The sequence below is a fragment of the Oscarella lobularis genome, chromosome 2 (assembly GCF_947507565.1).
Source record: "Oscarella lobularis chromosome 2, ooOscLobu1.1, whole genome shotgun sequence".
Taxonomy (NCBI): Eukaryota; Metazoa; Porifera; class Homoscleromorpha; order Homosclerophorida; family Oscarellidae; genus Oscarella; species Oscarella lobularis.
The window spans coordinates 1,687,453-1,700,264 of NC_089176.1; the positions used below are offsets into that span (position 1 = coordinate 1,687,453).

Consider the following 12,812-nt stretch of genomic DNA (forward strand, 5'->3'; position numbering starts at 1 on the left):
TTTGTGCTTAACTCACAGTTGCAATTTTTTTGCAACCACCTGCTTAACTCGTCAACAGTAAAAATTCGTTCTGGCGGAAGTGGGTCTTTGGCGATTATAAACAACGAAAAAACTGTCCAGTCGGAAGTAAACTATTTAAGCTCTCGAGGCATCGTGCAATTAAATTAATTTAATAAGGTAAAACCCTTGGGAAAGGAAATTGTTCTCACTGGAAATGCGACTGCTGATGTTTTCCAAGCTCTGCTCAATAACGTCACTTACACAAATTCGTAAATATAAATATGCAAATTTTTACCCTTTCACTAAATTCTTCTAATCTAGCGAGCCAGAGTTTGAAGGCCTTGACGACGTCTATATTGAATTTAGTGTCTTTGACGGAAAATTTAAGACAGTGAAACAAGTTCTGTACGCTCAGAATATGTAGTTTTTTAGCATATTGATGGTACACTTCAGCGTACGACTGATTGACTTTAACGTCGCTCCGGTTGTAAGATTCCTTCAAGCTGAGGTGGGAACAATTTCGTACACCGAAGGACACTCTCCCAGTTTCCTCTCTGTCGGCGTCAACATAACAGACGTCAACGACGTAGTAATGGCAGGGTACGTCTTTAAATTTCAATGAAAGCACAACTGTAACTTGTCTTTTTCTCTCTATAGAGCAACGGTACTGTTAGTCGATGGTCATAGCGGGGATGCCTTGGTTCTCAATAAGTCAACTGCTGCAGATGTGGGCATATCGGTTCAGAGTCAAGACAACTATCAGTCCATAGTAGGTCTAAATTAATCCTCATATTGGTTTTCATTCACTGTGTGTTATGCAGACGCTTTCTGGTTCAGCTAGTATCCCTAATTACGAAATGATTTTGTCGTCGTTGGGCTTCATCAATAATCTTAGTCCTCCTGTAAATCTTTCATCAGACCCAAGGTTAAAACTCTGATGTTTTGGATGTTTGTGCTATCATGTTGTTTCTCTTATAGAATGGCAACCGTCATTGTGGACGATGGTCAGAATCGCAGTGTTCCGGCAGCAATTCGAATAGTTGTCATTCCGGCTAGCGATGGTCTCATTCTTCGATTCACGCCGCCGAGCCAGCCTCTGCAATTCGCATCGCTTGCCGACAGATCTCATTCCATCACATTCACTGAAAACGGGTCGCCAGTAAAAATTTTACCGAATGATACCGTTCTGGTTGACGTGGATAGTTTCTATGCTGGCAACGCGACGTTTTCATTCAATACCACTCGCACTGGTGAAATCATTTTGGTCGACGTGAGCATAGCCAGTAGTCACGGAGTCACTGTTATCGGACAGGGTACATCAAGTACCTATTTGAGCGGAATTGCGTCGTTTGCGGCCTATCTAGAGGTAAAACGTCCTGTTCATCATTTTTCTGCCCACTTCACTTGGTATTTCTTCAGATATTGCTTTCTGTTACGTACAGCAATACAGCGTCTGAACCGGAGAAAATTGTTCCTCAGATTGTTGTCATGGTGTGGGATATGGAAGGAGCGGCTAGCCTCCCGGTCTTTGTTTCTGTTTCTACCTCGTTCATCAACGATGGTCCGCAGTTGAATTTGGGCGTTGGCCTAGGCAAAGACGATCGAATACAATTCGTTGAAAATCAGAAAATCGGGCAGCACATCGTAAGTCGAGCACACGATGTCTTAATCAGTGATTCGGTTGAAGGAAACAACATCACGAGCATGACAGTCGAATTGACGTAAGAAAGTAGAAAGGAACAAATTCTACGTAGCATTTCTTTTTCTTGTGTGCAGCGCAAATTACCCAGGCAGGCTCGATGCCGTTGAATACGTTTACTTGCGTAAATCGAGGGCATGTCCTGGCCTAATGGTAAGTGGAAACGATACAGATAATTGTTCATGCACCTCGTTGATTTCTTTAAGTATCAACCGGATAGCTCAGGAAAACTGCTAACGTTCACTGGTATGGACGACGGCAAGGTATAAGTGACAATAATCTTTCAGATGGCATCAAAAACGTACATTTTTGTAGCTCTACGCTTGCATGGTCGGCAGGCTGTTCTACTTTTCGTCGGCTGATGAGCCAACAGTATTTGTCAGCGACTCGTCTTTAGAGAAAATCGGCCGCAAGGTGTGCACACAGACTAGTAAATCGCCACCATAAATCTAACTGCTGCATGTACTTTCTTTGCTCGGCTGGGAAGATCTTAGTTACTGTCTTCGACAACGGAATTTCACCTGCGAGCAGCAGCGCCGCGTCCTATGTGGACATTGTCACTATCAACGACAATCAGCCGCGATTTGCGATTCATAACGAAACTGAATGCATTACAGAAACTACCAACAATCGTGGTAATCGACGTCGACGTCGTGATGTTAAAGGGGAAGAGGCAGAGACAGATGAACGTGAGCCGTTTGTTCAAAAGCGGAAGGTTTGCTCTGCAAAATGTCATGCACTAGCAGTTTTTAGCTGAACTTGGGTATGATTCTATAGAGAGTTTACGTGACTTTGATTGAAGTCGAAGGGGCGTCGAACGATAGGGTTAATCCAGGAACAGCGGTGGTCTTGAAATTTTCGCACGAAACAAATATGCCGTCAGTTCACCGGCCGTCTGACTTGTCGAGCATAATCAGGTTTTCGCCCAACCATTTGAACAACGTTCCTGTCTTTGGATTATGGGACAATAATCGCACTCTTGCCATCGTCTTTCCAAAGGGAGCCTATCAGTGGAAAAGCTCAGATTTCTGTGGAACGAAAGACGTGAAACTCACTTTTGTTGGAAAAGATCGAGGTTTGGTTAGAATGCTATTGAAAATTTGCGTTTTCCGCATCAAAACTTTTTAGCTAATTCCTGTCAGTCATGCGATTATGGCATTTGCCACTTCTCCGGAATTCCCTGTCGCGTCACTGGCACTTACACTATCGAGTATGAAAAACCTGCAGTGACCTCAAATATATCCACGTCGAGTGGACTTGTCGTTGACGAAGAGACTGTCGTCGTCAATTGGGCAGTCGTTGCTTTAGCAATAGTGTGCATTTTCATCACTGCTGTCGCTGTAGCAGTGATGGGTTGGCGTTACAAAAGGTTAGTCGATGAAGCAATCACACAAATTTCATTATTACGTGTGCTTTTTGTGTCAGAGGTCTGTAGAAGGGAAGGGGTGAATGATTGAAACACGCCGCGTGCTGCTAGCATTAGAAATTGAATGTTGTTGCAATTCTTCATTCGCGTTCTGTCTTTTCTTTTCTGCTGCTGTTAGATTGTTGTGTCTTAGATACCTGGATTTGAGCGAAGCTGAATTAGAGGCCATGTCGTACCTAAATTGACCGAAGAGGCCGAGTTCGTCAAGGAAGATTGCGTGAGCGGTGAATTTAATCATAATGAGTTGTCCTTTAGCTCTCAAGACTAGATCTAATAGAAGGCCAATTTTTCTCTATTGTTATGTTGACGCGGGTAGGTTTCCCATCATATTTGGAAGCGCTGGTAGCGAGGAGAAGATTTGCGCTCGTCTCCGCTGTATATGTCACCGCGTTCGATCGGCCAACGAAATTTTGATTGGGCGCTGAGAGAAAAATAGTTTTAGTGGATGTCCTTCGGTGGACTCTCGCAGCAGCCCGTGAGCGGCGATAAGGGACCTGGAGCATGGGCGTGTGCATCTAAAAGGAGAAGACTCTTCAAGCAGACTCGACCGCAAATTGCTGATAAGAACAGCGGGACTAGCACCATGCACAGAGCAAAGACCAATGAATACTGGACGTACCTGAAATATTTATTAGTGATCATAGACTCAAGGTGGCTACTTGAGACTATACCTCTCGGAGTGGAATCGAACCGTCCATCTAAAATCTAAAAGCGTAGAGGCCATCAGCGAAGCAGACTAGGTAAAAATCAATGATGATCAACAATATGCGTTTGGTGGTGCTGCTACCATACCGGACTGTGAGCTGCCGAATGCAATACAATGCCAAGTGTGTAACCAGCCTTCCCAATACAAACGAGTCTTGATCAAGAAGATTTAAGGTATTCAATGGCCTATGGAAAACAGTCAAGAAAAACTACTGTGAATAAGATAATATTATACGTATCATAATTTTTCATCAGCGGATGAAAGAAGAGTCCAGCAACATGTGAAAACCGATTGGCTACAGGAGCTGGTTTTGGCAGAGGCTAAACAAATCGATGAATAATCTATTTAGCCGAACAGGTTTTAATTAATAGCCAGAGCTCTGGGCTTCTGTTTGAGTACCCTATGAAGGCTATGATAACGTTTTGTCTTTGACTCAATCCTCTTCTGCACTATTGCTTGCCAACTTTCAATATCTCCGTCCTGATCCAAAGCTACTAGTGAAGTTTCTTCCTCCGGTTTTTTTACAGAAGTTGAATCAGACAGCTCTCTTGTGGCGGATGATATGACCTCATTGACCTGTATTACATTGGTAAACTGCAAACAATGTTTGCCTACTAAAAACAAACCTCCAGCATGTCAATTCGATGGCCTAGGCTGTAGTGAGGATTAAAAAAGTCTGACGTCAAATACGGGACTGCCTATCCTGATCCAATTAAATAAACAATGGCACCAACGTTTCCAGTCATACCTGATGTGGGCGCATAACAGCGGCAGCCACTATGGCTTTGTGCCTTAGCATCCCAAATTGAGGAAAATAGAAACTATTTTGTAAATGAAGCAGAATCTTCATAACTTCAGCTGCAACCTAGGTACATAGGTGAAATAAGATCCTTATATAGCGATTCTCTCACATCTGAAAGATTGGAGTGGCCTGCGAGAATCAGACTTTCAGCTCCTTCCAGAGATGCTTGAACTCAATCGTAGTCATCGCGTGCAAGGAACCCTGGAAGAAAGAGCGTTACTTACTCGAAAACAACAAGTCAATAAATGACACTGACTAAGCCAAGAGACACATTGAAAAGCGCTCCATAAGAGTTCTACTTATTACATACCTGCAATTAGGTCCAGAAGATAAACAGGAGTTTTCTTTTGGGCTTGCTCGTCTGGCAAAGGATACGGCTCAAGGCCGTCGTCTTCGTCGTCGCTAAAATTTAAGATATAGCGCGCACGTGGCGTAATAGACAAAGCACGACTCTACCTATCATTGGCATCAACCTTTTCAACCACACTTTTTCCTATCAATGGTTCAGATTCAGATGCTCTGGAAGAATCTTCTTCGGTCTCTCTTTGTTCAGTCAGCCTATTGAAATTTTTACAACTAATACAAATTAGCAAGCCAACTCTAGCACCTATTCGAATCTTCTGGAAGCTTAGATAGAGACCAGAGCAACTTCACTTCATCGTCAACATCATACTAAGAATTACAGTTCACTGAAGTAAACAATGTTTATAGTCTCGAGAATGAATGTACTGTGGGATGTGAGCAAGGGCGTCAAACCGACATTGAAATCCTGCAGTTCCGCTCCGAGAGTCCTTTTAGAGACCTAGGTGTAAATAAGGAAAATAACGAGAAGTAGAGTAGGACCTCGGCTTTCGGACATTCTGCGATTTCGGACGCTCGCACAGCAAATCTAGCGAACCGATTCTGGCTTCCTATGGCGCATTTGAAAGCCCAATCCCTGCCAGGAAGATGTGCCAGAGCGCGAATCAATAGACCAAACCCTCATGATTTTATGAGAAGATTAGCGCGCGCAGGTCAAATCCTCCGCTTTCGGACAACAGTATCGCTTTCGGACACGTATGCGTAGCTCATTCAAATTTTAATGTTTCGCCTAGAATTTTTTTTCACAAAATCCTCTATCATAGAGCTTTCGAACGCAGTAAAGCTTTAGCCAAATGGTCTAGTCTATCGCATGCTAAAAATCGACGAATATACCGACATCGCACCTCGGTGTTCGGACACCAGTTATTCCGTTTGCAAAGCCCAAATCCGTTTCTAAAAGGATATTCTGAATTTTCTGTAAGGTATTTAAGACGATTTTCAAAAGCAGCTTAAAAAGAGTAACTTTGCTAAGCAATTGGGCTGTTTAGTGCATGAAAATGCATTTCTTGGGTTTGCTTTAGTAGCCATAAAACTAAATATAGCAACGAAAATACCCAAACTGGCACAGAAGCAAGCGGTGCGAAGAAAAAGTCACCCTAAAACTTCGTATTAATGAAAAATTCTGCCGCATACAGTACTTTACGCCAAATGCATTTGTCGTGCTGATTTTGATCGCAACGTCAGAAACATTACATAAAAGTACGCCTTTTTACAGTATCTGTCTCTGGAGTGCTCTTCCATAAGTAGAGTAAGTACATTTTTAGCGGCATTGAGTTTCATGAAGATATCACAGCCAGAGTGTGATACCAAGAATCTGAAATTCGATCTTTATATAAGAGCACTCAAACTGAAATTCTTAGAACGCAATAGATAAATTAATAAACGCAGATGGTCAGCTTGACGTAGCCTGAGCTCTTGGCAATATACCATAAACAGTACAAACACTATGATAAAGTTTGAACAAACTGCATTTTGCGTAACGTCCTGTACTGGTATATGTGACAGAATTTTTCAATAATATGAAGTTTAAGGGTGACTTTTTCTTCGCACCGCTTGCTTCTGTACCAGTTTGGGTAATCTCGTTGCTATATTTAGTTTTATGGCTACTAAAGCAAACCCAAGAAATGCATTTTCATGCACTAAACAGCCCAATTGCTTAGCAAAGTTACTCTTTTTCAAGCTGCTTTTGAAAATCGTCTTAAATACCTTACAGAAAATTCAGAATATCCTTTTAGAAACTGATTTGGGCTTTGCAAACGGAATAACTGGTGTTCGAACACCGAGGTGCGATGTCGGTATATTCGTCGATTTTTAGCATGCGATAGACTAGACCATTTGGCTAAAGCTTTACTGCGTTCGAAAGCTCTATGATAGAGGATTTTGTGAAAAAAAATTCTAGGCGAAACATTAAAATTTGAATGAGCTACGCATACGTGTCCGAAAGCGATACTGTTGTCCGAAAGCGGAGGATTTGACCTGCGCGCGCTAATCTTCTCATAAAATCATGAGGGTTTGGTCTATTGATTCGCGCTCTGGCGCATCTTCCTGGCAGGGATTGGGCTTTCAAATGCGCCATAGGAAGCCAGAATCGGTTCGCTAGATTTGCTGTGCGAGCGTCCGAAATCGCAGAATGTCCGAAAGCCGAGGTCCTACTCTACGTCTCCCTCTCTTTCTTAGTCCACTGCACCTTGCTTGGCGAAACAACGGGTCATCGACCGACATTGCGACTAGATGCAAAGAAGGGCGACGAGTTCGCTAATCCGGGACAAACGATTCCCGGATAACATTTTCAGTTTTTTAGCGTTTCTGCCGCCCTGTGAGGGATATGCCAATCGAAATCGTCTTCAACTTGAACAGATGTTTCCTATTTTTGACCTGTTCCTCATCTGCAGAGGTAGAGAAGTCCTACGGCTAAGCTCTCACGTGGGAAAGTAGACTCCTACGTACACCTTGTAGAGCTACTCAGAGCTACTCACAAAAGGAACGATGAAAACTTTCCTCATCCTCTACATTAGCGTTGCTCTCTTTGCGTTTTCTGAAGCTACAGATGAGAAAAAGAACGTTCTATTCATTGTCGTCGACGACCTTCGCCCCGATATCGGCGCTTATGGTCAAACGTACGTCCACACTCCCAACATTGACCAGCTTGCTAAAGAGTCACTTGTCTTTGACCGCGCCTACTGCCAACAAGCCATCTGCGCTCCGTCGAGAAATTCATTCATGACGGGGAGACGTCCAGATACCACAAAAGCGTGGAATTTCATCGATCATTTTCGCGAGCCGGGAGTGGGTCTCAACTGGACGTCACTGCCTCAATACTTTAAAAAGCACGGATACTTCTCGTCGGGCGTCGGCAAACTCTACCACCCCAACCTGCCTCCGAACTTCGATCCGCCCTCGTGGTCTGACCTTGACAAATTTCCTTTTGTCTATCCGTCGCCGCAGGGATGTCCAAACCATACTGTTTGGTGTCCGCTTCCTCGAAACGGTACCTATTTTTCGGATGTCAATTCGACGGAAGTCTTTCTCAAGCGTCTCCAGTATGTGGCTAAATCAAAAGAGCCTTTCTTTTTGGGAATTGGTTTCCACAAGCCTCACCTGTCGTGGAGATTTCCAGAGGAGTTCTTGAAGTACTACCCTGGAATTGATAACATAGCCCCAGCAAAACACCGTCTGCCGCCTGAGGGAATGCCGCCAGTTGCCTGGCATGAATGCATATCGGAAAACCGTTATTCTGACGTTCACTTCCCTATCAATTTGACGACGCCGTTTCCGATCGAAAGTCAGCAAATGATGCGTCGCGCTTACTATGCGGCGACGAGTTTTACGGATTCTCTCGTTGGCGAAATTCTCGACAGTTTGAAAAATCTCGGTCTGGCTGACAATACGATCGTCTCGTTTCACGCTGATCACGGTTGGCAATTGGGTGAGCACAACGAATGGTGCAAGATGACAAATTTCGAACTAGCGACTCGCGTGCCTCTCATGATTCGCGTTCCCTGGAAAAAGGCGGCAATGGGTAAAAAAACGAATGCGCTCGCTGAGCTTGTCGACCTGTATCCGACACTCGTCGATCTCGCCGGACTTCCTCCTGCAAGTGAAGAGAATTTGGAAGGAACGTCATTGGCTGCTATATTCGACGATGTTAACCGATCCGTCAAGAACGCTTCGTTGTCGCAATATCCCAGATGCAATCCTGATCCAACGAGTGAAAACAACGGCTGCATACAAACAAATCGAACAAACATCAGTTTCATGGGATACAGCATGAGAACGGATCGGTACCGCTACACAGAATGGGTCAAATGGAACGGAACCAAACTGAAACCGGAGTGGGAGAATCATGTCGGCGTAGAGTTGTACGACCATCAAAACGACGACGAGACCGACTTTGACGCATTCGAAAACGTGAACATCGCTTCGAAAAATCCGAGCGTAGTGAAAATGCTTAGCAAACAGTTGCACAATCTCGTTGGCCATTAGTATTCTGAACGCATGTGTGTCTAACAAAGACATGATTCTCATCTACCGACACGGGGGACGTTCCCAACTCACGTGGAAGGGTACTCAACGACTTGCTATGAGACCGTTGTTCTTCTTCTGTTGTACTCTAACGCTGCTTTCTTTATCCAAAACTAACGACGAGAAGAAGAAGAACGTCTTGTTCATTGTCGTCGACGATCTTCGTCCCGATATCGGCGCTTATGGTCAGAACTACGTCCATACTCCGAACAAGCTAGCCAAAGAGTCGCTAATCTTTGATCGCGCCTACTGCCAGCAAGCGGTCTGCGCTCCGTCGAGAAGACGTCCCGATACGACAAATTCGTAGAATTTCATTGCGAGCCCGGAGTAGGCCTCAACTGGACGTCGCTGCCTCAATATTTCAAAAACCACGGACACTTTTCGTCCGGAGTGGGCAAACTCTACCACATTCACTTGCCTCCAAACTTCGATCCGCCGTCGTGGTCCGACATTGATCACTTTCCTTTTGCCTATCCGCCGGGGGCCCATTGCCCGAACACTATCTGGTGTCCTCTTCCTCGAAACGGCACCTATTTCCGCGATATCAATTCAACGGCGATCTTTCGCAAGCGACGTCCAGTATGCGGCTAAATCAAAACAGCCCTTCTTTTTGGGTATAGGTCTTCACCAGCCTCACCTGCCGTGGCGATTTCCCGAAGAATTCTTGAAAACGTCCTGGCATCGATAAAATAGCTCCAGCAAAACACCGTCTGCCGCCTGTGGGAATGCCGCCTATCGCCTGGAACACGTGCATAAAAGAGAAACGATTCTCCGACATTCATTATCCTCACAACTGAACAACGCCAGACTTTCAACAAATGATGCGCCGCGCCTACTACACGGCGACAAGTTTCACGGATTCTCTTGTTGGAGTAGTTCTCGACAGCTTGGAATGGTCTCGTTCCACGCCGATCACGGTTGGCAACTCGGCGAACACAACGAATGGTGTAAGATGACTAACTTTGAACTAGCTACTCGAGTGCCTCTCATGATACGAGTTCCGTGGAAAAAGCAGGCCATGGGTAAAAGTACGATGGCACTCGTTGAACTCGTGGACCCTGTTGACCTCGCCGGACTTCCTCCTCCAAGTGAAGAGAACTTGGAAGGAATGGCTGCTTTATTTGATGACGTCAGCAAGACTGTCAAGAACGTTTTCACTTTCCCAATATCCTAGATGCAATCCCGATCCCACAAGTGAGGGCTATCGTTACACGGAATGGGTGCAATGGAACGGTTCTGCACTGAAACCCGTGTGGGAGAATCAAGTGGGCGTAGAATTGTACGACCATCAAAACGACGATGAGGCCGATTTCGACGCATTCGAGAACGAAAATGTCGCATCTAATAATGCTGATGTAGTGAAAATGCTCAGTCAACAACAGTTGCACAAACTTTTAGGCTATTAGACTCTTTATCAGCCTTACCGTGATGCGTATCCGCTTCTAACTTGACAGAAAACGTTCAATGCATGCTTTTGAGTGTGCAATAAATAGCAATTCGTAGAGAAAACTCGCTGACACTTCAGTAGGCCAGTCTATAACCATGGTCTAACTAAGACCTGGTCCATCTCACGCCCCAGGCGACAGAGCTTTAAAGAAGAACGAGTCAGACAGCGACAGAGCAGAATATCTACCGTCAGACGACCAAGAGGGCCGCTGTTTCCACGAGAAAAAATTAGATGTCCCGTATTGTAGTCTACGTGCACTACCTTTTTATTTTAGAGCAATCATTGTTCGGCCTGGGCAAGCATAGCATTACCGAGTGACAGTGAAAAAGAGACGGATACGGAAGCCAAAAAAATGACACTAGAAATACGGATAAACAGATAAAGGGCGGAATCCCGTGATTTAGACGCGTAGAAGAGGCAGTAGAGCATTGTCTAGTTTCAAACGACTTAGATAACGCTGATTGGGATTTTATGCGTGATCATCTCTACCTGCATCCTGCTGCTGCATAGGTAAACTACGCTATGCCTCAGCTTGAACACCCCAGGGTGCATTGCAATTTCAAAGGGCACCTGCGGTCGCTATGGTTGCCAAAAAGGGTCCATCAGGTCCTTCGAGTCAACAGAATTGTTTCCAGGTAATAAATAAACTGTAATCAATATTTCGCTGATGTTTCGAATTTAGGGGCCTCCAGGGACGCCTGGTTTGCACGGCCGCGACGGAATTCCAGGAGTGCCAGGTTGGTTATTTTGTAAGAAAACTGCCAAGCTCTTTGAATTACACTGCCTGACTATGTAGGGATTCCAGGCTCTAAAGGAGACAAGGTGCTTTGATAATTGCAGGCCCGTTGTTCTCTTTGTAACAAAACGCTATTTTTGTCATTTAGGGACCTGCTGGAACATTATCTCAGGAAGTCAGTCTTTTTTAGCATGAGCAGTGATTTTATCTCAGCGTTGGTCTATACTAGGAAAGACGTGAAATAGATAAGCTTAAATCACAACTAGCCAATATGATGAATACTGTAAACGACCTCAAAGGTATTTAAATAATGACTAGAAATGTGCAACGCTATGTTTTCTTGCATTAGATCGCCTTCTTGTAATTGAAAACGGTACCAAGGTCGTCTCTCCCTCCCTCAAGCCGAGACACCAATGGTCCTCTTCGGGTATATTAAAAATAGTTCCTCTTTTAATTGTCTCTTAACGTTATCTGGTAGCTGGTGCAAGAGGTGAACGAGATAATCCTGCACAATCTTGTAAAGAAATTAAATTTCATTATCCTCAGAGCCAATCAGGTATGCCACCGTGAGTGTGACGTGCAACTGACATCATGGGTACAGGTATCTACTTGCTAAAGACACCGTCTGGTATCCTCTATCGAACATACTGCGAAATGACGGTAGATGGCGGTGGATTTACTTTCGTTGCGTCCATAGCAGAAGGCACTGGTTGGGAGTTTAATTCTCGAAGGTGGACAGACACCAGCGTATTCAATGACGACCTTCTTCTACCACTAAGGGGAACTAAAGTTGACAGAAAAGTAATCAGTTACAAAGTATTGCCTCTGAAAGAAGTCATGATTACAGACCACACACTTCACAATTATCACGTCATGTTCAATTTTAAAGATTCTGATTTGAAGTTCTCGTCGCTTCGGGATGCTTTCGCCAACGGTGGAAACTATCTGTGGGCTACCAGGAAGACTTCCAGAGGCAGTGGGATTTGGGAAGTCACCGAACTGGGCTTTCAATAACGTTGACTCAAAAAGTCACTGTTACAATGGCCGCGTTGCCGTCTGCAAGCAAACGAGTGCACGTCATACTGGTGGAGGAACCCTTATTGGAATATCATGCCGAGGAAGCCGTAACCACGATGTCAATTTATATAGAAGTGTGCAGAGTCACGCTTACACTTGCAACGGCGAAACTCACAGTCTCTCTATAGCACCAGACTCTTACTACAACATTTTTGTTCGCTAGACATTGCTTTGTGCTTCTGTTACCTGCTGCTGCACTGTGAATTCAGCAGCACTGCATGTACTTGCTGATTCAAACAGCAACTTCCGGCCTTGTACACTCACGCTTGCACTTGCTATTGATACAACACAAAGAAAGTTTGACTCCTTAAAGCCGGCATATAGGCGTTTGTCGCTACTAGTAGAAAGTTACAATAGTTTGAACGGAATTTTTTACAGTAGGGGCGTGCTGAACACAGATAGAAAAGATTAATTATGCTGAAAGGGTCTAATTGGTGAGCAAAGATATGTATTCCGTCGAGAGTATGTATTAAATTTGTTTCCGCTGGGTTGTATCATGTTGACTCCTATTTTTGGGCGGTCCTAGAGAGTGAAAC

General features: G+C 44.5%; 4 protein-coding genes and 1 pseudogene across 6 annotated transcripts; 4 read left to right on the plus strand and 1 right to left on the minus strand.

Moving 5' to 3' along the window:
• The first annotated feature begins 41 nt into the window (after positions 1 to 41).
• LOC136183352 (uncharacterized) lies at positions 42 to 3,206 on the plus strand. The gene is made up of 15 exons (XM_065969956.1): positions 42 to 126; positions 178 to 269; positions 322 to 405; positions 454 to 600; positions 658 to 769; positions 822 to 925; positions 979 to 1,366; positions 1,420 to 1,721; positions 1,777 to 1,852; positions 1,906 to 1,962; positions 2,015 to 2,113; positions 2,187 to 2,414; positions 2,477 to 2,774; positions 2,828 to 3,068; positions 3,125 to 3,206. The coding sequence occupies exons 4-15, from the start codon at positions 593 to 595 to the stop codon at positions 3,132 to 3,134; spliced, it is 1,923 nt and encodes a 640-aa protein (XP_065826028.1). The 5' UTR covers positions 42 to 126; positions 178 to 269; positions 322 to 405; positions 454 to 592; the 3' UTR covers positions 3,135 to 3,206.
• A 496-nt stretch (positions 3,207 to 3,702) lies between these two features.
• Positions 3,703 to 7,295, minus strand: LOC136183359 (telomere length regulation protein TEL2 homolog). 2 transcript variants are annotated; one of them, XR_010669146.1, is made up of 13 exons: positions 7,182 to 7,295; positions 5,363 to 5,435; positions 5,241 to 5,305; positions 5,090 to 5,191; positions 4,944 to 5,035; positions 4,743 to 4,834; positions 4,580 to 4,696; positions 4,458 to 4,534; positions 4,231 to 4,407; positions 4,066 to 4,151; positions 3,918 to 4,016; positions 3,797 to 3,861; positions 3,703 to 3,744 (listed from the first exon to the last, which is right to left on the minus strand). XR_010669146.1 is itself a non-coding variant. In XM_065969962.1 (13 exons), exons 7-12 carry the CDS (start codon positions 4,679 to 4,681, stop codon positions 3,849 to 3,851), a joined length of 549 nt encoding a protein of 182 aa, XP_065826034.1. In that variant the 5' UTR covers positions 4,682 to 4,696; positions 4,743 to 4,834; positions 4,944 to 5,035; positions 5,090 to 5,191; positions 5,241 to 5,305; positions 5,363 to 5,435; positions 7,182 to 7,295; the 3' UTR covers positions 3,703 to 3,744; positions 3,797 to 3,848. The 2 variants fall into 2 exon arrangements, 1 of the variants encoding a protein (XP_065826034.1); XM_065969962.1 differs by having other exon boundaries at positions 4,458 to 4,529.
• Positions 7,296 to 7,302: 7 nt separating this feature from the next.
• On the plus strand, positions 7,303 to 10,434 carry LOC136183353 (iduronate 2-sulfatase-like). Its single transcript, XM_065969957.1, has one exon. It carries the CDS (start codon positions 7,481 to 7,483, stop codon positions 8,975 to 8,977), a length of 1,497 nt encoding a protein of 498 aa, XP_065826029.1. The 5' UTR covers positions 7,303 to 7,480; the 3' UTR covers positions 8,978 to 10,434.
• On the plus strand, positions 9,009 to 10,422 carry LOC136183354 (iduronate 2-sulfatase-like; annotated as a pseudogene).
• A 273-nt stretch (positions 10,435 to 10,707) lies between the features above and the next one.
• LOC136183358 (collagen alpha-1(II) chain-like) lies at positions 10,708 to 12,710 on the plus strand. Of its 2 annotated transcripts, XM_065969961.1 has the most exons (10): positions 10,708 to 10,858; positions 10,915 to 10,973; positions 11,029 to 11,098; positions 11,146 to 11,200; positions 11,260 to 11,285; positions 11,348 to 11,374; positions 11,429 to 11,498; positions 11,549 to 11,626; positions 11,678 to 11,755; positions 11,801 to 12,710. In XM_065969961.1, exons 3-10 carry the CDS (start codon positions 11,045 to 11,047, stop codon positions 12,211 to 12,213), a joined length of 801 nt encoding a protein of 266 aa, XP_065826033.1. In that variant the 5' UTR covers positions 10,708 to 10,858; positions 10,915 to 10,973; positions 11,029 to 11,044; the 3' UTR covers positions 12,214 to 12,710. The 2 variants fall into 2 exon arrangements, with proteins under 2 accessions (XP_065826033.1, XP_065826032.1); XM_065969960.1 differs by having other exon boundaries at positions 10,708 to 10,973.
• Positions 12,711 to 12,812: the final 102 nt, after the last annotated feature.